Source organism: Vidua macroura, chromosome 11, assembly GCF_024509145.1.
Source record: "Vidua macroura isolate BioBank_ID:100142 chromosome 11, ASM2450914v1, whole genome shotgun sequence".
NCBI classification, from domain to species: domain Eukaryota; kingdom Metazoa; phylum Chordata; class Aves; order Passeriformes; family Viduidae; genus Vidua; species Vidua macroura.
The window spans coordinates 16,091,523-16,113,607 of NC_071581.1; the positions used below are offsets into that span (position 1 = coordinate 16,091,523).

Genomic DNA, 22,085 nt, shown 5'->3' on the forward strand with positions numbered 1-22,085 from the left:
ACGGCGACGGGGCGGGGACGGGGGGACTGCCCCCACCGCCTCACGGGGCAGCAGAGCTGTTCCGCTTTGCTCCCAGTGTTCCGTCAGCCCCGTCGGTTTGTGGGTCCTCCGGGTAAAGCCAGGGGTGCGTCCATCCCCTCGCCGTTCTGCGGTGCCAAAGTCAAACTCCCGCCCAATGGTACCGAAGCCAAACCTCAGCCCTGTATCCAGCTCTCACCGCCCGGGTGACAGGGGCGGTTTGCTGCTCCAGCACACCCAGTGCCGGGGGAATCCTCCAGCCTGTGCCCGGGGAAGGCAGCTTGTGGCAGGGACACATCTCCAGGTCCATCTGCAGCCATGGAGCGTGCCATCCCCACGTTCTCGCCTCCGGGTCAGGCTGGCACAGCGCACCCCTTCATGGTGGATCCCCCCTCGAGTGGGCTCGCAGTGTGGATGGGCTGGGGTCTGACACCCCGCTGTCCTCCCCGAGCCAGGGTGGGTGCGAGGGGGCAGCGCTGCGGGCACGGACAGGGCTGAGTGTCCGGAGAAAAGGGTTGCCGGTGAGGGTAGACAGGGTGTGATTTCCAGGACGAGAGGAAATGACCTCAAGTCGAGTCAGGAGAGGGTTAGATTGGATATTAGGGGAATTTTCTTTATTAAGAGGATGGTCAGGCACTGGAAAATGTTGCCTGGGGCAGTGGTGAAGTCACCATCCCTGGACATGTTAAAAAGGCGTGTGGATGTATCACTTAGGAGCATGGTTTAGTGGTGGGCTTGGCAGTTAATGGTTGGTACTCGATGGTTTTAGAGGGCTTTTCCGACCTAAATGATCCTTTGATTCCGTGGCTTATATTCCCCAGACCTCCGGCTGTCGCGGTGCCTTCCCGTGTCCCCCCTCCCCTCCGCCCCCCGTTCCTGACGTCCTGAGCGCGGCTGCGGGAACACAATGAGGCCCTGAGGAGCGCGGCTGCTCCGGCTGAGGAAACGGCAGCCAGCTTCCTCCGCAGCCCTGCCCTGGCCCCGCAGCTCCGCACAGCCTGGACACCATGGGCATGTCTGCGGAGGACGAGCGCGCCGCCAGCCCCAGAGGTAACGGGGATGATGCTCTCCGGGGAGCCGGCGAGCTGGGCAGGGAAGGGATGCTGCTGCTTGCAGCACATTTTGGGGACTCCCCTGCCCTTTGCCTCACCACCCCCTCCACCCTCCTGGACCTTTTCCCTGTGCCGGGGCTGGTGCCTTGTGTCCTTGCGGGGTGGCAGCCTAGCTGTGCTTCCTGATGGTGATACCTGCGCCGGGGCAGTATTGCTCACCGCTCATCTTATCCGCAAAGCTGCTGTCCTCCTCCCTAATCCCCTGATCCCAAGGCTGCCAGCGGCTCTCCAGCAGAGCAGGAGCCTGGCTTGGCACTGGGTTACAGCCCCGCGGGGCTGCAGGGAGTGGCTGGGGATATGGGATGGGGTGGGGGAATGATGAAACCAGGCACTGGGGACTGGGAACGGTGTGTGATAAATAACTGTGCTGGTTCTCAGCCCTCCACTGTGGCCAGGAGCTCTTTGGCATGGCTTCAGACCTTGTGTCAAGGGGGACACAGCTGCGTGGGTGCTTTGGGGAGACCAGGAGTCTCCAATCCTCACCTTAGCTTGGCTCTCCTTCCTGCGAGAGCTGCTGTATCCCCATTCCTCCTGCTGACTCACTGCTGGAGTCTCAACCCTGCTGACAGCTTCCCAAGTGACCCCCTCAGACAACCCAGCATTGTGTTTGGGGGAGCAGCCGGGGTGTGCACTGGGCCTGGGGACAATCTGAGCTGGCAGGCTGAGTCACAGCACCCCAGGACAGCTCTGCTTCTTGCTGCCACAGCCGCTATGACAACCCCGGGCCGTGGTGGTGGCATCTTGGGGGGCCCTTGTGGAAGGACCCTCTTGGTGCCACACTGCCCAGCTTCCCACGTTTGTGTGTGCTTGGAAGTCCACTGGCGGCGAGCTTCCTGCCTCTGGCCTCAGGGGCCCTTCCTGCCCCACTTGGTTGTGCTCACTGACCCCTGGCTTCATCCCCAGACGAGGAGTGGCCGGAAGCAGAGAAGGCTGAGAAGCTGGCGAGAGGAGCTGCTCTGAAATGGGCTTCAGGGGTGTTTTACCGCCCCGAGAAACTGGAGGGGCTCGGGCATTACCGGAGACGAGAGACGCAGAGGAACAACTCCATCCAGTCCCGGCTGAAGGTGTGTGTTTGCCCATCCCATGGATACTTGCAGCCACACCCCCTCCTCAGGCAGGGATCCCAGCCAGGGTCCCCTCTGGCACCACGAATCCTCTTTGACAAAATCTTTTCCTTTGGCTCGCGTTTGGTGGGTGAAGTGCAATTGCTGGAGGGAGAAGACCCCCTTCACCCTCTGCCTTATCCTCAGGCAGTGTCTGAAGTGTTAAAAGGAGTCTTCTGTGTCTCTGACAATCCTTCAAAATAAAACACCAAGGGGGCTCAGCACATTCCATGTGCAGGACTCATTGCACCCCATCACTGCCCCATCCCAGCCCCAAAGGCTGCCCTGCCCCACAGCTGGGAGGAGGCACAAAGCTCCAACCTGTCCTGCCTGTGGGTCTCCACAGGGAAAACTCCATCTCTCCACATTTTTAAGGGCTGTCCCAGTTCCCCTGCACACCTGCCTCCTCACCCACATCCCCTTTTGCATGACCCAAGGAATTATTACCCTCAGGACTGAATCAGTCTGAGCACCACAACTTTCTCCTGATAATTTTAGAGATGGTTTCTCCTATCCCGACTCTGGATGAATTGTCTGGGAGGCCTCAGTGAAAGCAACTTGCTTCTGGTGATTCTTGGCATCAGGAGCAGGGAGTTAAATGAGCAAATAGGGCACGGAGATGTGCCAGTGCCACTGCAGGGCTGGAAACGATGGCACTCCATTTGGAGGAGGGTTTATATGGCCACTGAGTCCTTCATGCCTTGGAGGCACTTGGGTCCTGTGACCCACTGCTCTTTTGCAGAAAAAAAGTAATCTTTTAAAACTGAAAGAGACATCTGATAACTGTTTACCCTGGGCTTTGTGGGGATGGGAGAGTGCCTGCAACACAGATCATGCAGGGCTGGGGCAAATGGTGTAGAGTCCTCACACCTTCTGGAGCTGTTCCACTGCCCTCCATCCTTTTCTGCTCCCCAGTCAACTGTCCAGTCCTACCTGGAGGGGGTAAGTGCAGGGCTGGAGCAGCTGCGGTCGGCGGCCCAGGAGGTGCAGGGTGTGTGCCAGGACCTGGGGGCTGCACGGTGGGCCCTGCTCGACAGTGCAGACCACTTCCAGGGCCTCCAGCAGATGAGGAAGCTGATGGAGGAGCATGTACAGCTGGCCTCGGTGGTCCAGGTGCTGCCCCAGATCTTCTCAGGTAAGGCACTATCCCAATCCTGGTCAATTTGGGCTGAAAAGCACTGGGGGAAACCTCAGTCCAATCACAGGCTCTCTGCAGGGCTGGTGGTAAAGCCTGAGCAGGTCACTCAGGCTTTACCAGCTGGGTGAATGGAGATATCCCTGCTTCCCCAGGGCTTGATCCAATGGTGTTCTCAGAGCCCCAGACCTTTCCCCTCACCATCTCCTTAATAACCTACATCTATGTTCCTGGTGCAAACCTTCATCTCCACACTCAGTGCTGGCATCTCTCCTCCCTCTCCCACAGTCCACGAGGTTTTTTCCCATATCCTGCAGCTGCTCCATGGGCAGCATCTCTTGGAGGCCCACGTGGAGCTCATGATGGTGGAGCAACTTCGGGATGACATCCTCTCCCAGCTGCACCTCCGCGGGCTCTCCGGTGCACAGGCAACTGTGCTGTCCTACTTCAGTGGCCTGCAGGACCTCAACGAGAGCCTGGCCAAGCAGCTGTGGGACATTGTGGGCAGCAGCCTGCGACTGGTGCGCGAGGACCCCGTTCTCTTTGTCACTGCTGTGAGGATCATCGAGCGGGAGGAGAAAATAGATGATACTCTGCTCTTGGAGGCCACCTTCCTGCCTCCTGGCCGCCCAAAGGGCTGGAGGCAGAAGTTCTACCAGGTCCTCCAGGACACCATCACAGGAGCCCGTTTCCATGCTCCCCGCATGGATGCTGAGGGGCCAGGGCTGGCCAAGCACCTGGCAGTGCTGCAGAAGGACATTGTGTCTGAGCTGCTTGTGGTGAAGGACCTGATGGTCCAGTGCGTCCCAGCTCACTACAACATCCTCAGCGTCTGCACTGCCACCTACCACCAGGCCCTCACCAGCCACCTCCAGGAGATCCTGCGGGAGGACCTGGACAAACAGGGACTCTTTCTTCTCCTTGAGTGGGCGCTCCGTGTGTACCACAGGTCAGCACCAACCCCGGCACAAACCAAGCGGGGGATGTTGTGGAGAGCTGGGTTGTTCACCAGCTCATGGATGGGTTGGGAGAGTGTCTCTAGCTGCCAGGGGATGATGACCAGGAGGGCAGAGGGACAGGTAGAAACTCCTGGAAAACAGGCCTTCCCAGCCCTGCCCCACCTCTGCCCTCCAGCCCAGAGATGATGGGTCACCCTGACCTCCTCCCAGAAGTGGATGTCTCTGCTCTGGATCCCTTGATGTCCTCTGAGCTTGTGGATCAGACAGAGAGGAGATATGTGATGAAAGTCAAGGTGAGTGAGAGGGACGGGGACCCAGTGACTCCCACTGAGCCAGGCATCTGCTCTGACAGCAGCTGCAGACCATGAGCCTGGCATGAGGCCCAGGACTTGCTGTGCTATGTTGGGTCTCAAGGGAGTCTGTACGTGGCTTCTTGGGCTGCCTGTGGTGCGTGTCCATCCTGCAGGCTAGTGTGTTCGAGTGGATGCAGAGGACCCTGGAGGTGGAGTTCAAGGAATGGTTCAGGGAAGAGGAACCTGAGACAGACCATCAGGGCTTCTTCCAGTCAGCCTTGCCTGCCATTGTCATGCAGGTGGGACCCCAAGAACATGGGTACAGATGGGGCTTGGCCATGTTGAGACCTCCCAGAAAGGAGTCCATGGCCTGCAGGCTCTCCCTGAGTCACCTCCACTTTCCTCTTCTGCTGCAGATGCTGAATGAGAACATCCAGGTGGCTTCCTTGATCACCAACTCTCTGCAGCAGAAGATCTACAACATGGCCTTGGAGGAGCTTGAGGCATTCCTGGGCCGGTCAGTGGAGCCACTCACACCCTGTCTACCCTCACAGACCCTGGGGCCATGGCTGAGCATCACAGGCTGGTGGTAGAGATCTGCTGTGGGGCATCCAATGCTCATCCAGGTCACAGAAGGCTCAGCAGCCTGTCTGCCCATGGGGCTGCTGTCTCAGCCTTTGGGGGCATCAGTTCTCAGGGCCTGCTGCCCCAAATGCTTGTCAGGGGATCCAGAATGGGTCCCACTGTCCCACCCTGCCCAACGACCTGTCACTCTCCAACCTGGTGGCAGGATCTGAAAGGAGCCAAGTGAGCTGGGAGGGTTGTGGGAGGTCCATGTGTCCCCAAGAGCATCCCAGGGCCAGGTCCCCGTGGTGGGACGCCTGGGGCTCTGCCTGCCCGTCACGGCTGCCTCGCTGTGTTGCAGCCTGCGGGAAGCCCTGGTGCAGTGCGGGAAGGAGCACCAGCAGGACCGGGCTGTTCCCAAGTACTACATCTCCCACCTGCTGGCCGTGCTCAACAACAACCTGGCTCTCAGGTAACCTGCACCAGCACCTGGTAGCTCCTGTATCAACACCCACCCCCATCCTCCCTGGAGCCAGTGTTCCCACTATGCTTCCCAGGCTACCTGTACTCTCTCTTATCTCTCCCAGCAATTCTGTTTCCTCCCTGCACCCTGACATAGCCTGCAGAGAAGTCCCTGGATCCTTGCAGGCTGCTCTAGACAGGATGCAGAAGAAAGCCACCCAGCTGCTGCTGGAGGAACTGCTCCTGGACCTGCAGGTATGTTGGTCCAGCACCTGAGGCTGACAGGGCTGCAACAAAGCTGAACCCAGCAATAACAGCCCTTCTGCAACTCGAGTTTATTCCTGCCCAGGGTCCCTGCTATGTACTCTGTACCCTGCTATCATCCTGCAGACATCTCTGCCAGCCTGTCCCCCAGACCTTGATAAACCAGCCGATGTCTGTCGCCAACAGCACCACCCTGTATCGCTGGGGCAGATGGCTCCTGGCCCCCAAATCACTAACGGACAGAGACCAGGAGCCTTAGCGCCCCACCCCCCCCCCCAGCTGCCTCATGCTCCTTCTGGCTCTTCCATGGCAGAAAACCAGCTGGAGAGCAGCAAAGTCTGTGTGGAGGATACGAATCCATGTGCAACTGCCCAAGTCGTTTCCTGTTAGTGTAGTCAAATTTAGCTTTCCTGGAGTCTGGACCAAAAACCTGGAATAATTAACGACATTACTATTTAGGGCTTGAATGCCATGAAAACAAAGGAAGAGCCAAAAGGTGAGGAGCTTGCAGGCAGCAGTGGCCCTAGCAGAGACAGAAGGAGTGTGTGCCTGCAAGCAGGAAGACAGGCAAGGATAGCAGGGCGGGAGTAGGAAATAAAAAAACACGTTATGTCTACACAAGGGAAGTGGGGAGGAGTGGAAATTAAAAATAGGTAGGACAGGCCAAAAGCAGGTGTGTGAGGAGCAGCTCACTGCTCACACCTCAGGTGTACATCATAATCCAGATAAAGCCCCAAAATGCTCTCAGGGTGTCAGGGAGGGACAGCCCCAGCATTTCCATAATTTCCTAAACTTAAGCACTCTGCTGTTTTTACATTGAGTTTTGGCTGGCAGCAGGGGCTCGGGGGCTTTTTGCAAGGCAAAGTGGCCGTGGTGCCAGGCAGCAGCTGTGGGTGTTGTGCTGCCCTGAGCTGGCAGCTCTGCGATGATGCAGGGCACAGACACTGCTCCTCTGCTCCCTTCAGCCCCTCTGCCTGCAGCTGCCTTCCCGCAAGTGGCTCTCCGGGTCCCAGCTCGTCGGCAGCATGTGTGAAGTGATTGACAAGTATGCAAAGGACTTCTCCCGCGTCAGGAAACCCGTGTTCACGGTACCTCCTTCGAGCGGCTGCTTGTGGGACAGGGCGGCTGGGCAGCGGGCGCCGTGCTGGGGTGCAGGATGCTGGGAATGCTGGAGAGTCTGTGTCCTCTGAGAGCACCACCACACAGAGATGTTTAGGGCTTCCCCCAAATCCAGCTGTTTTCTCTGTCCCTTCGGTCAGGGGGCTTCCCAGATTGTTCCCATGGCTTGCTGTTGTATCAGCCCTTTTTGCCTCTGCCTTTCCCTGGGGAGCTGGGTCTGGACAGCCAGGCAATGCCAGCGCTAACAGCTGTCCCCTGCCCAGCTCCTGCTGGCGGAGAGCGAGCTCCTGGTGGTGAACCAGTACCTGCGGGCACTCCTGCAGAGGAAGATGGTGTGCAAGAGCCGGGAGGAGCGGGGCCAGCTGTGCCACCGCCTGCTGCAGGACGCCACGCAGCTCCGGGAGCTCTTCTGTGGCCTGGTGAGAGGAGCCTGGGTGCGGTGGGGAGCCAGGGCTGTGCCACGGAAAGGGAGCATCACCTCACCCTCCTGCCCCCCTCCAGCCCACAGCCCATCAGCAAATGGGGCTGTTACACTTGGGTGGTTGTGAGGCCAATATGTGAGGAACTGGCTGGATTAAGGACTCTGGGGACCATCACCCTGCCCGGCAGCCCCTGATGGGTGGGACATGCTGAGTGGGAAGACACCATCTGCAGAGGCTCAGGTGCCCACGTGGGCACTGAGGATGCAGCTGTCTCCCCAGCCACTGCAGTGACGTCCTCTGGGTCTCACACCTGGCTGCTTTCCCTCCCAGGGCCTGGACCGGGGCCAGCAGAGCCTGGAGGCTGTTTTTGCCCTGCGGGAGCTGATCTACCTCAAAGACCCAGCACTACTCAGCCTGGAGGTGCTGGGCTTCATCACCAAGTACCCTGATGTCAGGTAAGGTACTCCCTGCAGGAGGGGATAGGTGTGAGCCTGCCCAGGAGAGCCAGTCTTGGGCTGCACCCTCTGAGGTTTCAGAGCAGAGCAGGCAGAATCCTGAGCATTTACCCCCTTCTCCCTGAGGTTTCTTTTTCCCATGCTCCAGATTTGAGGGGTTCTTGAAAAGTCCCAAGGGCGAAGGTGTACAGAAAACAGCAGTTCTGCTGTGGCATTTGCACATCTATATTTGGTGGCCAAACAAACTGTGAAAAGTAACAGAACACCAAATTGGAAATGTCAAAACCAGATTCAGAAGGTTTGGGGGGATTGTTTTCAAGAAAATGCTGCTTGGCCTGGTGCAAAGTACCAGTTTTCCCCTGGCTTGGCTTCTCTGGATGGGGGGAGGTTTGCAGGACACGAGCAGTGCTCGGGCTCACCCCTGGCTCTCTGCCCAGCGATGAGCACATCTCCACCTTGCTGGATATCCGTGGGGACGTCTCCAAGGAAGTGCGGCACGTGGTGCTGGAAATGATGGCTCAGCACCCCCAGGTTCTGCCCGAGGGCTACCGGCCCATCTTCAGCACCATCCTGGTCCCTGTGCCGGAGCTGCCCTTCTGCCTTCGCAAGGGCAAGTGTGCCTGACCCTGCCTGGCACCGGTGCCCCGCTGGTCCCAGGTAGGGGCCATGCAGGGCAGCTCTGTGGCTGTGCGTGGTGAGAATGGAGGTGACATGTGGCATCCCTTACACAGAGCACCTTGTCCTGTGTTGGGGACAGTCTGGATAAAGGCCATTCTCCTCTGGTCTTGCCCCATGAGAAGACTGTCCCCTGCAAGCACCAGTCCTGGGATACCTGGACTGGGGGAAATCCAACCTGTAGCTATTTTGGTGGCCTGCTGGGACAGTGACTGAGGGCTGCTCAGGCTCAGGCCCATTGCCTGCAGGAGAAAGAAGACTTGTGGAATGGACAGGAATCTGCAGCTGGGACAAATTCACATCTCCATGGGGCTGCAGAGATGTTTGAGTTTCTCCAAGTCTCCAGACAGCCCCCTGAGCCAGTATGTCCCAGCCATGGAGGCTGTTACCATTCCAACTCTGAGGCAGACTGGAGCCTTGCTGGGACCAGGCTGGCAGGAGGGTTTCAGCCATGGGAGGTCCTCTGGGCTCAGCCCTGGGGTTGGGTGCTGCTGCTCCACCAGGCTGGGCCCTGCATGGCCGGTGGAGAGCAGCTGAGCCAGCTCATCATGGCTCACGGATGCTGAGGAGAAGAGCACAAGGTGGTCTCCTCAGCCTGGACAGTGCCATCAGCCCTATCCCTGCTGGCACAAAGGGACAGCTCTGAGTTCCTGCTGACCTGCCAGACTCCTGGCTCTGGCTCATATGCCAGGAGGAAGACTGGAGTTGGAGGCTCTCAAGCTGCATGGAGAGCGTGGTTGTGCCTGGTGTGTTGTCCTGCTCCAAGGTTCCTCTGTGATGGGCAGCACCACCCTGAGCACTGGCTCTCCCTCCATCCTCTGCTGCTGCCCAGGCCGTGGCATCTCCTCCCAGGTGCCATATGAAGATCAGGAGCAGTCTGTGTCTCTGCCTACACCCTTGTGCCTAGCCCCTGCAGCACCCTGGGAGACCTCCATGCTCTGCCATGCTTCCCACCCTGGGATGGGCCACATCCCACTGTCCTTGCATGGTACCACTGCTGGAAATAAAGGCCTAAGCTCTGAACTCATTCCTGAGTGTCCAGGCTCTGCTCCCTGGAGGGTTGGGGCAGGGATCAGGGTCCCCCCATCCCTGTGTTCAGCATCACCCCAGACCTGGCTCCCTGCACCCTGTGCCAGCCCAGGAGATCACCCAGGACACAGGGGATGATGCAGACACTACATATCCTGTTGTCCAGGACAGAGGGGGCCGAGTGCTCCCCCGCCCTGGGTCAGGTGGCAGCAGTGCTCAGGGGATGCTCAGTGAAGGGCTCAACCTCAGCTTGGGGAGGTGCCCACCGTCCTCCCTGGGGCTCATGGTGTGTTTGCACAGCTGGCCACAGCTCCCAGCTGCCTGGGAAGGTATCTGCTCTCCCCACCTGCCCCTGTTGGCTACGGGACTTGCTTACCTGCACCATGGACATGGTTCAAAGGGTTCAACCCTGAGCCCTGGGAACATCCAGGTGGGCCCAGGCCAGGACTTACGGCCATGTGGAAAAACAGCTCTAGTCCAAATAGATCTGAAAGAAGTCTGAGCATGGGATGAGCTCCCACCCCAGGACTGGTGCCCATCCCAGCATGTCCAGCCCCACTGCTACCCCAGCTGTGTGCCCACAACCAGCCTCTTGTGCCCTCCATCACAGCCCTGTGGTGCTCTCCCACTCCAGCTCCACAGGCTGCAGTCAGAACTCACACAACCCATGACAGCAAAAGCCCAAGTCCCCCAGGTGTCTTTTGACAGTACCTTCCCATGTCCCTGTTTGTGTGTGTGCCAGGCTTGGCCCGCCACTGCTGCCCACACATCTGTCACAAGGTCACAGGGGGACCTTATCTGGCCAGCTATGAGCCACGTAGCTCCCTAGCTGTTAAAAAGCTCGTGGTCCCCAGGGGTTCAGCTTATCTCCTTTCAGGATGGCATTCCTGTGGGTAGTTGCCTGCCTGGCCCTTGCCAGCGCCGCCTCAGGTAAGTGCTGCCCGTGGGTGTGGGAAGGTCCTCGGGGTGCAGCAGGATGCCAGGGAGGGTGACACACAGCCACCCACACCAGCACAGGCAGCCCCCAGGTATGAGTCCAGAGCTTTTGGGTCACCCTTGTCCTCTGTGCCTCTCCTGCAGGCTGCGGGGTGCCCGCCATCAGTCCCTCGATAGCCTACAGCGAGAGGATTGTCAATGGGCAGAACGCTGTGCCCGGCTCATGGCCCTGGCAGGTGTCCCTGCAGGTACAGCGCCGTCCCGCTCCCTGGGCACTGCCCTAAGCACTGGCATGGCCAGCTGGCTGCCACGGTTGGGCACCAAGGGGACCTCTGCCTGTCTCCAGCTTGGGGGTATTCCGCCCCTCCAGCGCAAGCTCCTGTTCCCTCTCCCCTCCCCAGACCACCACAGGATCCCACTTCTGCGGCGGCTCCTTGATCAACGAGTACTGGGTCGTCACAGCTGCCCACTGCAACTTCAAGTAAGGAGTGATGCCCGGCCAGCCCCTGCAGGTGCTGCTGGCGTGGGGGCATCTGAGTGGCACTTGGGTCAGCCCCTAAGGCCTGAGCAGCCTGGGGCTTCCTCCCCACTTGTCCCCATGGTGGCTTCCCTTGGGTTCCTCATGCCTGTGGCTGCCCCAGTGCTGCTCCCACCCCGGGTGCTGGCTGGACACGTGGCCCTGACTCTCTCTTACCTCTCGCAGCCCACGCAGCCACGTTGTCGTCCTCGGGGAATACAGCCTTGCTTCCAGCACCGAGGCCGTTCAAGTGAAGACCGTGTCCAGGGTGAGCCAGGGGATGCGGTCCTGGCACGGGGCTGCAGCTCTGCGCTGCCGCTGCTCCCACAGGGCAGGCACGAAGGGCTGTGGTGTTTCTCTCTCTGCAGGCCATCACCAACCCCGGCTGGAACCCCAACACCATGAACAATGACATCACCCTGCTGAGGCTGTCCACGCCCGCCCAGCTGGGATCCCGTGTGTCCACCATCTGCCTGGCCCCTGCCAACCTGGTTCTGCCCTCCAACGCCAGGGCTGTCACCACCGGCTGGGGACGCACCAACCCCAACTGTACGTAAGCTGCACCTTCAGGGAGGGCTGTGTGTATCTGCTGCTCTTCCTCGGGGTTCTGAGGGTCCAGGGGTGCTTGTGGGGATGACATCTCCTGTACATGTGGGAAGGGGCGAGCTGGGCAGTGGAGTAACCCTGTTTGAGCGTGTACCAGTGTGCACATAGGTGTAGGTGTGTGCTCAGGGGCTGGCTGTGCACAGGCACAAGCCTGCCCTTGCTCAGGGCTGCCTGCACGAGGTGATCCTGGGGAAGAAGGGGTTTGTCAGCACGGAGGAGAAAGGCACTTTGTATGGTAGCACCCATGCACCAGTGGAAGCTTGCCCAGGGCACCTGTGTGCACTCCAGAAGATCCACAGACACTGAGGTGATCTAATGGTGCTTCTTTCCCCTAGCCCAAGCCCTGGCAACTGTCCTGCAGCAGGTGACCCTGCCCCTGATCCCCCAGAACCAGTGCATGCAGTACTGGGGCAATCGCATCACCAACGTCATGATCTGTGCCGGTGGGGCTGGTGCCACCTCCTGCCAGGTAAGGAGCCAAGCTCCTGCTGCACAGGGTGGGTGGAGGAGGAGGAGGAGGATATGTGGGGTCCTGCTGAGCTCCCATTGCATCACAGGGAGCGGGGAGGAGCAGGGTACATGGACTCTTGCACTTATGGAGCCAGATATTTAAGCTACAACACCTGGCTGTGCAGAGGGGTTCGGGTGGCTGGGGTGGCAGGGACCAGTTTGGAGCATGCGCCAGGAGCACTAAACAGGAATCTTCTCTGCAGGGTGACTCTGGTGGACCTCTGGTGTACCAGACTGGGAATGGGTGGACCTTGATTGGCATTGTCTCCTGGGGAACCTCCAACTGCAACATCAACACGCCGGCCGTGTACACTCGTGTCAGCCAGTTCCGTAACTGGATCGACACCGTCGTTGCTCAGGGGTAAAGCTGCTGCCAGTGTGATCCCTGCACTGGGACAAATAAAGTATCAGTTTTCCTTGTGCCAAGCACTGTCTCTGGCTCCTTTCTTTTCATAAGGCAGAGTGGGGTGGAAATACATGGAGGAGCCTGGGGTACTCCATGCTTCTCTCCTTCCCAGAGCTGGAGCTTGATGCCCAGCTGGGATCCAGGGGGAACTGTCAAACTAGGACAGGATGCTCAGGAAGAGGGGGAGCAGGGCTGGCTGTGGCTCAAGGGCTGCTCAGGGGATCTTCAAGCCTGGCACCAACCCAGGCAGTGCTGAAGGTCGGGAGAATGGTCCTCCCACTGACCCAGGTGCGAGGTGCCAGCAGGGAAGGGAATGTGGAGTTGCAGCTCAGCACCAGAAAGGACTGCTCAGCTTGCAGTGGAAGGTGGGTGTTGGGGGGTGCACAGGATCCTAAAGGATCCCTGCCTGCAGTCTAAAGCCATGACGTGTAGCAGCTGAGAACACAGCTGAAAGGGAGAAATGCCACGGGCAGCTCCAGCTCCTGAGGAAGGGGACAGCTGGAGAACAGCATGCTGCTTCACCCCTGCAGATCTGCCAGGTAACAGCAGGAAACTGAAGGCCATTGCAAAGGAAAATTTGAAGCTGAAAACCATTTTCAAGGCCAGGTGACAGGCTTTCACTCAAATGGGTTCTTGAGACAATGGGTGGTGGATAAAAAAGAAGTCTTGTGTGACATGGGAGTAGCAAGACACATGCTCAATGAATTACAATCCAGTTCCCAGCAGCTCCAAATAGAGCTGGTGATAGGCACTGTGGAGAGCAGCAGGATCAGACTGTCCCAACATGAGGTGTGGGGTTTAGTTTTCCTTACCAGTGATGTGAAGGTGATACACCACCTTTGCTGTGTGAATCACAGCCCCCAAAATGTAATCACTCTATTAAGCAGAGAGTGTGACACTACACAGGGACACACTGATGGGAATGGGTATGGAACATCAATGGAGGGCAAACACAAACAGTCTGGCCCATATGATTTAGTTAAAACAAATACAAATCTGCTCAAGTAAAGCCTAGGGCTAACAAATTTTAGTGGTCAGTAAGAGTTAGTTTTCTTTAGTGGTCTGCTCTGCAGGGAGCTTCTAACTGACCTTAAAGGCAAGTGAACAGAGATGTGGGGATGGACCATGCAGGCAGAGAGAACTGGTGGCTATAGGGAACTTCAAACAGGAATGACCAACTGCAGCACTATGGGTCATCTGGTCTGTGTGCTGAGCTCTCTGTCAGCTCTGCCACCACTGGGATGGGGTCCCTTGCCCCCAGAAAATCCTGGAGAGGAGATGTCTCAAGAGGGGTGTGCATTGTTTACTTCATATTACAAGTTTTCCTGTTGGTCCATAAAAGTTGCTCAGAGTAAAACTGGAGAGGTGATGAGTAGCTGTGGACAAACCAGAGCATTCCTCTGGTCCACCAACCACCTTGCAGCCAATGAAAAATAAACAGAATGTTCCAAAGTGCCTGTTCAGCCTCCCAGCCGCACCTTCCAGCAACAGGCTGAGTGCCTGCCACATCCAAGGCATCCCACAGACATCCCAGCCCTGCACAAGGTCTCCCTTGGGCAGCTCCTGGTCTGGCAGCTGCATTAGAGAAACCAGCAAACCCTTTGATGGGCACTTTGTTACCTCTTGCTGTGATCTACAAATGTAACAGAAGGGTGAGCACCTCCTGGCTCTCCATGTATTTACTGACCATCATTCCCAGCCTGGAAATCATTGCCTTCCAGCAACCAGCCCACAGGTGATCCACCAGGCAGAAGTAAGGACAGCAGAGCCGTGGGGTACACAGAATACATGGACATGTTTTAGCAGAACGAGTACAACAAATAAATAATTCTGTACACTCTAACTTGAACATTACAGACTAATTACAATGGGTCCCAGCTCATCTGACAGGACGGTCCTTAGAGTAAAGCAGGACTTGAAAGGCAAGGCACAGAATGGGACCCTGGATGGGACACAGACTGACTGGATGAGACCGGAGTCGCTTCCAAACCGTTCCAACCCAGCACCGGAAACTGGACCAAAAATAACATCAAGTGCCGGAAGATCTCCGATCCCAAGGGCTTCCCGGGAGGTGTCTTTCCGTAGTGAAAGGCAACAGGAAAGCTCACGGCATCTGGGCGTCCGCGCAGGAGCTGCTGGTTTGTAACACACCTCGCGGGGCCGCGGATCCGCTCCACCATCGGTTCCACACTCAGCAAACGGTGCAACAGCCTCTGCAACAGCAGCCGAGCTCGCCCGTCACACACGAGGGATCTGCAGTATCACCAGGCAGGGGGGGACATGGGAGAGGGACAATTGTCACCGGGCAGAGCTCCCGCAGCCCTTGGCACACTGAGGGTGGAAGGCACTGAGCTCCATGATGCCGCTTGCCGCCGCACATCCCTGGAGTTCACATTTATTTCTTTGGGGAGTTTCCTGCACAGTAAGGCACAGCTGACGTGCAGGCACCTGCCTTGGAGTGCTGCACTCTTAATCCAGGGTGAAAGAGGAGACTGAGTGGTCAAAAAAAGCACCAAAATCCTCCCAAGAGTAGTGAAGGCAACTTGGGACTGGTTACATGCACTGAGTGGTACAGGCACTTTGTGACACTTTCCATGAGAAAGCTGAGTGGGTGAGAGGCCTGGACACAACCACCCTCCCTGCAAATTCTAGGGCTCACACTGGTGCCAAAGAAGCCAATGTCTGTGTCGCTTTGCATCATTTAGAAAACTGAATTAAGTCAAACAATTGAGATTTTAATTTATCCCACCTCAAACCCCCCAAATCTTCAGTATCATTACTTAAAACAATATGGTCCCACACAGCCTAATGAGAAGCCTGTAACAGCCACACATTAGCTGCCCTATGTGGTACAAGACTGAGCTGAGCCTCCACTGCAGGTCCTCAAAGGCACCGTATGGAAGCTTTTACCTTGCCCCTGGACTTGCCACAGCTCCTGCAGAGCCAAACCCAGAGCTGCTGCCCAGCAGCCAAGTGAACCATCATTCCTATTCCAGTTTGAGCATCAGATAAAAGTTGACTCTCTTAGTACTGCAGCCATACACCAGGGTAGAAAACAGGACTGAGAAATAGAGCATGGCCTCAGAAATAGTGAAAATTACCAGAACAGAAAATATCTCACCTAAAAGAGCAAAATACCCAGATTCCAAAGAAGACTGTGAGGGTTTATCACATCCAGAACAAACACGTGAAGCAGCCCCTACACTGCAGCTGGTTTCCACATCACCACCAAAGCCAGCAAGTCTGAGCACTCTTGTCTGGGCTTAAACTCCTCACAAGGCTCTCAAGCTTTCTTCCATGTACAGCTGTGTGCTTCCAAGAACAACACAGAGCAGGAGCATCTGGATGCTATCACAACTGCAGGGTTAAATAGCACAGACTTCTTCAGGATCGAAGGAAGGGTGGTCTCTACCCCCACTGGGTTGATGAGTTAGGATTTCCAGAAGCCTGAGTGAGAAGTAAATCAACCATGGACTGGTAACTGCTGTTTTGGGACAATACACTACACACTCAAAAACCTGGATGCGAATCTTTAGACCCCCAACACAATTTCTGGAAGATTCTTTCACATTCTTTTCCAATAACCCTCAACAAAAATAATAAAAATCAAGGAACCAACAGGCCACATTCTTTGAAGCTGTAATTCTCTTGCCCGAGAGAGCAGCCAAACTCCCGGGACAAAAGGATGGGATTGTTTTACACAGTACTGCTAAGTTCCAAAAGACAAACCACTCTAATTCTCTTTACTCCTTAAAGAGCATCTCACCCAGAAACAGAGGGAACTCGGCGAGGAGTGGGCTGTGCTTGGACAAGGACACATCACAGTTTGCCACTAGGTGTCATTCCAACTCCACTTCCCCTGCGTGAGCCAGAGCAGGCAAAACAAGCACTCAGATTTGTGGTGGTCTGGAACAGGCAGGTGTTACTTCTGTCCTCCCTGCACACCCAGGAGAGAAGTTTCCCAAAAACATCCTGCAAGCCAAATTAAGAACCACCATTAAGAGTCAAAGAAGGACATTTAAAAAATTAAATGAAAGATAGAAAAAAAAAAAAACATTTCAGAGAGATTTTAGTTTCTAAAATCCCCAAAAAAGGCACTCCTGGAAAGTGTAAACTCCTGAGACTTAAGACCAACTGAGCACTGAGCTGCTCCTGTAGGATGAAGACAGATGATCAAGGTAATTCACAGTGAAGAGCTTCTCAGAGGACAGACTGAAGGCACCTGGACTATGGCTCAGAATTACAGCACTTTGCCTGTCCCCCTCCACACCAGACCCAACTGAAAACGTGACCTGCTTGCAAGAATAAAAGCACCTGAGGAATTGTTCTTAAGCCAGACCTTCCAACGTGGCATTTGGATCATCACAGTTTTCCAGACTTAGTGAAAGATCACTGAGGACTCCAGGGTCACTTGGACAGAGCTCTGCTCATCTCCCCTCTGACCACACATTATTGTCTGGCTGCAAAGTTCCTACGAATACTGGATTTAGAAAAAGAAGAGGGAGTGAGCCAGGAGTGTTAAAACTGAACTATGGAAGGAAAGCCTGTAAAGATTTTCCCAAGTTTACACTGATTTTTCAATGCTCACAAGAAAATATTGCATTTGTGAAACAAATTAAGAGTTCTTTTTTTTAGAAAAGCCAAAGCTCTTTATGGGATGGCCTTGGTCCTCTTCCCACAGTTCCCAAGCAGTGGAGTGCCCGAGGACTACACACACCTCGGTACCACGGAGAGGCAGGTGCAGCTATCCAGTATTCTCATGTATGTGATGGATCCTCCCTTCTGCCAATTCACTCCTAGTCACAGAGCATCACCTCCAAAACCTGACTCTGTCAGGAACCTGCACAGCAACCTCCTGCTTCCCAAAACATACTCCAGCCCAAAGTAACCACAAACGCTCAGTCCGAACATTACCTGGTGAAAAACAGTTATGGAAAAGAGCAATGAAGCAAAAATTGTCACAGATGAGAAGATTCTTATTCTGCTTTGTGAAGGTGGAGAAACAAGCCTGGTTAGCCCAGAGCTTTATGTATTCCTCATCCCATAAGAGAAGGATAAAGAACAGCATGGGCAGGTATCTGCACGATGCCTGTGCATATTGACGGTCTAGTGGTTAAAGGGAAGGTCTCAGTTCTAGCAGTCTTGGCTCAGTTCATCAGTTTGACCCCCTCACACAGGCAAAGTCCCTGTTTTATGGATAAAAATGCAGGATAATCTGGGGAGGGCCACGGTTGCAGCCATGAGGAGGTAAAAGCAATCACAGTGCCTGGAGTGATGCTCCAAACACACCAAAGCCTCTTCAAGTAACGGCTCAGAACCAGAAGTGCTCCGAGGGAGCCTCCTGCCACCACCTGACCTGCAGGGCCCCCATGGTCCAGCTGATACTGGCCTAAGAGGGGCTCCTGCTTTTGGAGAGCTGTTTGCAGTACCATGAGGGACAATGAACTGTTTATGAAGCAAAATGTGGCAAGCTGCCTGCTTTGTCAGAAATCACATCTAGTTTATAGTTCGTGGTAACAAACTAGGGAAAAACAATGTGAGGAGGTAAAAGATGCTGAAAACATTTTTGTTTGCAGTCCACAGAGTTGAAAAAAAAAAAAAATTGGGGGAATTCTACAGTATGTGTTAATGCTGATGGAAGAAAGACTGCATGTGACATGGTAGGACGGGTTGCTCAGAGCAAGGGCAGCCTGCAAAGGATGTGAGGTTTTCAAAATAGCATGCAAAACCACACAAAGGATTTTGAATTCACTCCTGCTACACACAGTAGCTGTCCTCAAGTTTCTGCTGTTTGCCCCACCACATGCTTGGGCACACCAGGCTGGTTACACCTATTTACAGCCCATCCCACTTTTGGGGTGGGAAGCCAGAAATTCCCCAGAAAATCACCCCCAGAAATCCCTCTTTTTTTTTTTTTTTGCCTTAGCACAGAAAACTCAAATCTTCTCTCACTAAAGCTGCTTTGGTGTTTGCTGACTAGGAGTGACTGTGAGCATTCCCTGGAGATGTGACTGACCACTTCAGCCCTGCTGATACCGAAACACAGTGGCACAGACATCAATCCTAGTAAAAGGCCAAGCTCACCAGACTCTTGGGCTTGGACTGCCCGCACCTCCAGCTCAGAGCCAAGCAAGCCCTTCCCAAGTGCACAGCACAAAGCAAATCATGTGGCTTTGTAAGAAAAGTTTCAAACCCCAGCACTCTCCTTCACTGCTGATCACTCTGCTACCATGAGAGGCTAAATCCATCCTGTGCCTGTGCCATCAGCCCCTCTTTGCTGCTGTAACCAGTTGGGAAGAAAATCTTGCAGAGACTTCAGCTCTGCAGCCCCCACCTCCCCTGAGAGTCCTTTGTAAGAGACCACCTCATCACCTATGCAGCACAAGGACTCCTCAAAGGCAGCTTTTTCCTGGTGAACTTAAGTCACCCCTGACAGCTCCAGGGCATTTGTACAATGTTTCCAGAGTATTGTCACTGCTGACACTCCCAGACTGGGCTTCCACTACTCAAGTCCCTACCCTGATGCTATGGAGCCATTTGTGGCCACCCCAACAGCTCCCACCACCACTGTCCCAAAGCAGGGATGGCAGTGCTGAGGCAGTACAGGCACACAAAGCAGGGGAGCCCTGTCAAATCTGCAGGCAGGGAGCAGCCTGGAACCACCAAAGTTCTGGTGTGGTGACATGGTCGGTAACATTGTGCTTACAGTGGTTATAGCCCATCCCTAAAACTTCTCCCCTCTTTTTTCCCCTTAGCACAAAAAAACTCAACCATCTCAATCTTCTTCTGAAGGGTGCAAGGCGTGTAACACGTCAGAGACACCACAGAGCCACAAGAACAACAAACCCTGCATGACAGGCACTGGTCTTGCTGCAAACAGGGAAAGGACAATTCCAGGGGTAAACCCTTGATGTCATCAGGCAAGTGAGCCCTTGATGTCATCAGGAGGATGGCAGCCCTTGGGGGAAACCTCGCAGCTTCCCAGCCCTCGTGGAAAACTGCTGTCTGGCGTCTCTTTGGCAAGGAGCTGGTGGGCAGCACACCAGTGAGTCAGAGCTATCCCACTTCTAACTGCACGACTCATTCCAGCTTGGCTGCAAAGGCACCACGGAGTCTGACTAAACCAGCTCAAAATCTGTGTATACATAATTTTTAAATACATATACACCCCCACACGTGTATGTGCACGCATGGATGTGCATGCACAGACACACCAAGTGATTTCTTCTTTTTTCCATACACAAGTGAGAGAAATTAAACGCTCTGGAATTAATAAATAACTATGAACAACCAAGCTCCTGGGCTACAGAAAGAGCTCTTCTTCCCACGTGGCTCCTTAATTCCTTGAGGCTCCGAGCCCGCAAGGACTCCCCCGTTTCTGGCGCGAGACCCCGCGGCACAGCTCGCAGGCTGGGACGGCCACCACAAGGTTCCCTTTCCTCCGCACGGGGTGAGGGGGACACCTCCTCATGGGAGGGGGGAACGCCTGGAGGGAGGGAGGGAGGAACGTGGCTGTTCCTCACTGAGTGTGTGCACACCTGCAGCGCAGAGGAGACCTGTGGCCCTGTGGCGGGGCGCCCGGCGGGCGCTCAGCCCGTGTACTGCTGCTGGTAGCGCAGGTTGAGCTCGCGCAGCTCCCGCTCCCGCACGCGCCGCGACTTGTTGGATTTGGTGGAGCGGCTGGAGCGGGTGGACTGCGCTGACTTGGTGCTCTGGCAGCGGGAGGACGCCCTCTTCAGAAGGTTTTGTGAGATGGAACGGTGCAGGTTCTTCATGGAGGAGGAGGCTGCCATGCTGACCACCCACGGGTGCTTCAGGGCCTGAAGGGCCGTCATCCTGTCGCTGGGGTCCACCGTGAGCAGGCGGTCGATGAAATCCTTGGCCAGGTTGGACACGCTGGGCCAGGGCTGAAACACAAAAGAGGTGGTTGGAATGAAACCTCCCGGCACAGCTTTGCTGATTAATTAACTCCAACCATGTCTGCAAGGTGCTTTGGGGCATTCTGCTGCTTCCCCTCTCTCTATTATCCTCAAATCTTCCAAGCGGTCACTGGCAGTATCTGCCCAAGGAGAATGAGACACAACTACTCCACGTTAGGGGAAGAGGCTGAACTCGTGGAAAATATCTAGAGGTACACAGGTGCAGAGTAGATCCCTGCAGCAGCTGGGCTCAGGCACTCAGCAGCTGACCCTCCAACCTGCAGACACTGACACACCCATGTGCACACACTCAAGGGTCTCAGTCAACCCCCAGACCCAACCATCTCTCCAGCAGTGGCTGGGACTTCCCTGGTCCATCTGGTCCCCAGATCTTCCTGGAGTTTTGTCCTTGTCCTTAGAGACACACACATGGACACCCCCAGCTTCCAGGCCCTTTCCCCTTGTCCAGCTCCGTGTTCACCAGCAGTCACACACCCAGTCACACACCCCCACACACCTGTGCTTGCTCCAGTTGCTGCACCATGACACACACAGGCTCCCAAAGGTATGTCCTGCTCCAGAGATGCTGGTCCTACCTACCTCATCTTCTCACATCACCTTCCAAAATCCTACAACTACTACCAGAACCACAGTAACTGTATCTCAATGAAGACCCTCCCCTGTCCAAGTGCTTTCTATCCCACAAAGCCATTACTGCGGCAACAGGAGCTCACAGAGGATGGATTCTGACACCAGACCCTCAGGCCTTTTCTGACTCATCTTAAGGCACATATCTAGGGAGGAAGCACTGACCTCTGCACTGATCCTGGAACCAAAACTAGGCAGAATTTTCTGCTGTGGAACTTGGTCTCACTCCCATATGGAAATTTAGATGTTGTTTCTGGTTAACCCTGGTACAGCAGCTCAGCCTAGCTGGAAACAACCCCATAAAATGTTCTAAATATATAGAAATGTTAGATATAAGAAATTTTCAATAATGTTTACCATGGAAAGAGGAAGGAATTTGTTTTACAATATGCTAGTTTTAAAGAAATAAGCCCAAAATAGTTAATTAGTCCTATAATAAATATTCTCCCAGCACACCCAAGAATGGACATAACTTATGAGTCAAACACCTACAGCCACAAATGTTGAATTGTTTAATTTCTGACAAAATACTGTATTTGCACTAAGGTGGGAAGCGAGAACATTTCCTTCAGCATGAGGTGAAGACTGGGTTGTGGTTGTGGACAAAGCTGGGAAGAAAAATGTGACAAAACCCACTGTAAGGGTAGAGAGGAGGAGGAGGCAGCACGGCCAGCAGAAAACCCCAGGTGGTGAATGGGGCCAGCAAGAGCAGGTTTCTGCAATCTGGTATTTTGGGGGTCTCACCTGTCCTGAAACCACCAATACTGAATTTTTCAAGTCTGTGGAGTTCACATCCCAAGCTGCATTAAGAAAAATCCTGAGCAGATTTCTGCAATTAAGATTTCCATATAATAATAGTGACATACATGTAACTGAGTGGACCCACCCCTGTCTAGTTAAAAAGCAAAACTCTGCTATTCTGTGTCTCTCATT

At 55.0% G+C, this 22,085-nt stretch overlaps 3 protein-coding genes across 6 annotated transcripts in view; 2 read left to right on the plus strand and 1 right to left on the minus strand.

Moving 5' to 3' along the window:
- Window positions 1-26: 26 nt before the first annotated feature.
- EXOC3L1 (exocyst complex component 3 like 1) lies at window positions 27-9,610 on the plus strand. Of its 2 annotated transcripts, XM_053987547.1 has the most exons (14): window positions 27-1,068; window positions 2,034-2,194; window positions 3,149-3,175; window positions 3,287-3,368; window positions 3,657-4,317; window positions 4,503-4,620; window positions 4,794-4,919; window positions 5,037-5,137; window positions 5,546-5,656; window positions 5,772-5,901; window positions 6,876-6,998; window positions 7,293-7,448; window positions 7,782-7,906; window positions 8,344-9,610. In XM_053987547.1, exons 1-14 carry the CDS (start codon window positions 1,026-1,028, stop codon window positions 8,528-8,530), a joined length of 2,151 nt encoding a protein of 716 aa, XP_053843522.1. In that variant the 5' UTR covers window positions 27-1,025; the 3' UTR covers window positions 8,531-9,610. The 2 variants fall into 2 exon arrangements, with proteins under 2 accessions (XP_053843522.1, XP_053843521.1); XM_053987546.1 differs by having other exon boundaries at window positions 3,149-3,368.
- Window positions 9,611-10,452: 842 nt separating this feature from the next.
- CTRL (chymotrypsin like) lies at window positions 10,453-12,544 on the plus strand. Its single transcript, XM_053987491.1, has 7 exons — window positions 10,453-10,540; window positions 10,691-10,794; window positions 10,948-11,027; window positions 11,250-11,331; window positions 11,432-11,612; window positions 12,005-12,138; window positions 12,383-12,544. Exons 1-7 carry the CDS (start codon window positions 10,489-10,491, stop codon window positions 12,542-12,544), a joined length of 795 nt encoding a protein of 264 aa, XP_053843466.1. The 5' UTR covers window positions 10,453-10,488.
- A 1,817-nt stretch (window positions 12,545-14,361) lies between these two features.
- The window catches only part of PSKH1 (protein serine kinase H1), a 30,391-nt gene continuing 22,667 nt past the window's right edge, over window positions 14,362-22,085 (minus strand). For 2 of the 3 annotated variants that reach the window (XM_053987425.1, XM_053987424.1), the window contains exon 4: window positions 14,362-20,492. In XM_053987425.1, the coding sequence (XP_053843400.1) occupies window positions 20,175-20,492 (318 nt within the window). In that variant the 3' untranslated portion in view covers window positions 14,362-20,174. The remainder of the gene's footprint in view (window positions 20,493-22,085) is intronic. The other variant, XR_008438838.1, reaches the window with a different exon arrangement.

Coding starts and splice junctions, on each gene's coding strand:
- CTRL (XM_053987491.1), top strand. CDS start 10,489: ATGGCATTCCTGTGGGTAGTTGCCTGCCTGGCCCTTGCCAGCGCCGCC. Junction 11,028..11,249: donor GCTGCCCACTGCAACTTCAA/GTAAGGAGTGAT, acceptor TACCTCTCGCAG/CCCACGCAGCCACGTTGTCG. Junction 12,139..12,382: donor CTGGTGCCACCTCCTGCCAG/GTAAGGAGCCAA, acceptor TCTTCTCTGCAG/GGTGACTCTGGTGGACCTCT.
- EXOC3L1 (XM_053987546.1), top strand. CDS start 1,026: ATGGGCATGTCTGCGGAGGACGAGCGCGCCGCCAGCCCCAGAG. Junction 4,621..4,793: donor GATATGTGATGAAAGTCAAG/GTGAGTGAGAGG, acceptor TCCATCCTGCAG/GCTAGTGTGTTCGAGTGGAT. Junction 5,902..6,875: donor AACTGCTCCTGGACCTGCAG/GTATGTTGGTCC, acceptor TGCTCCCTTCAG/CCCCTCTGCCTGCAGCTGCC.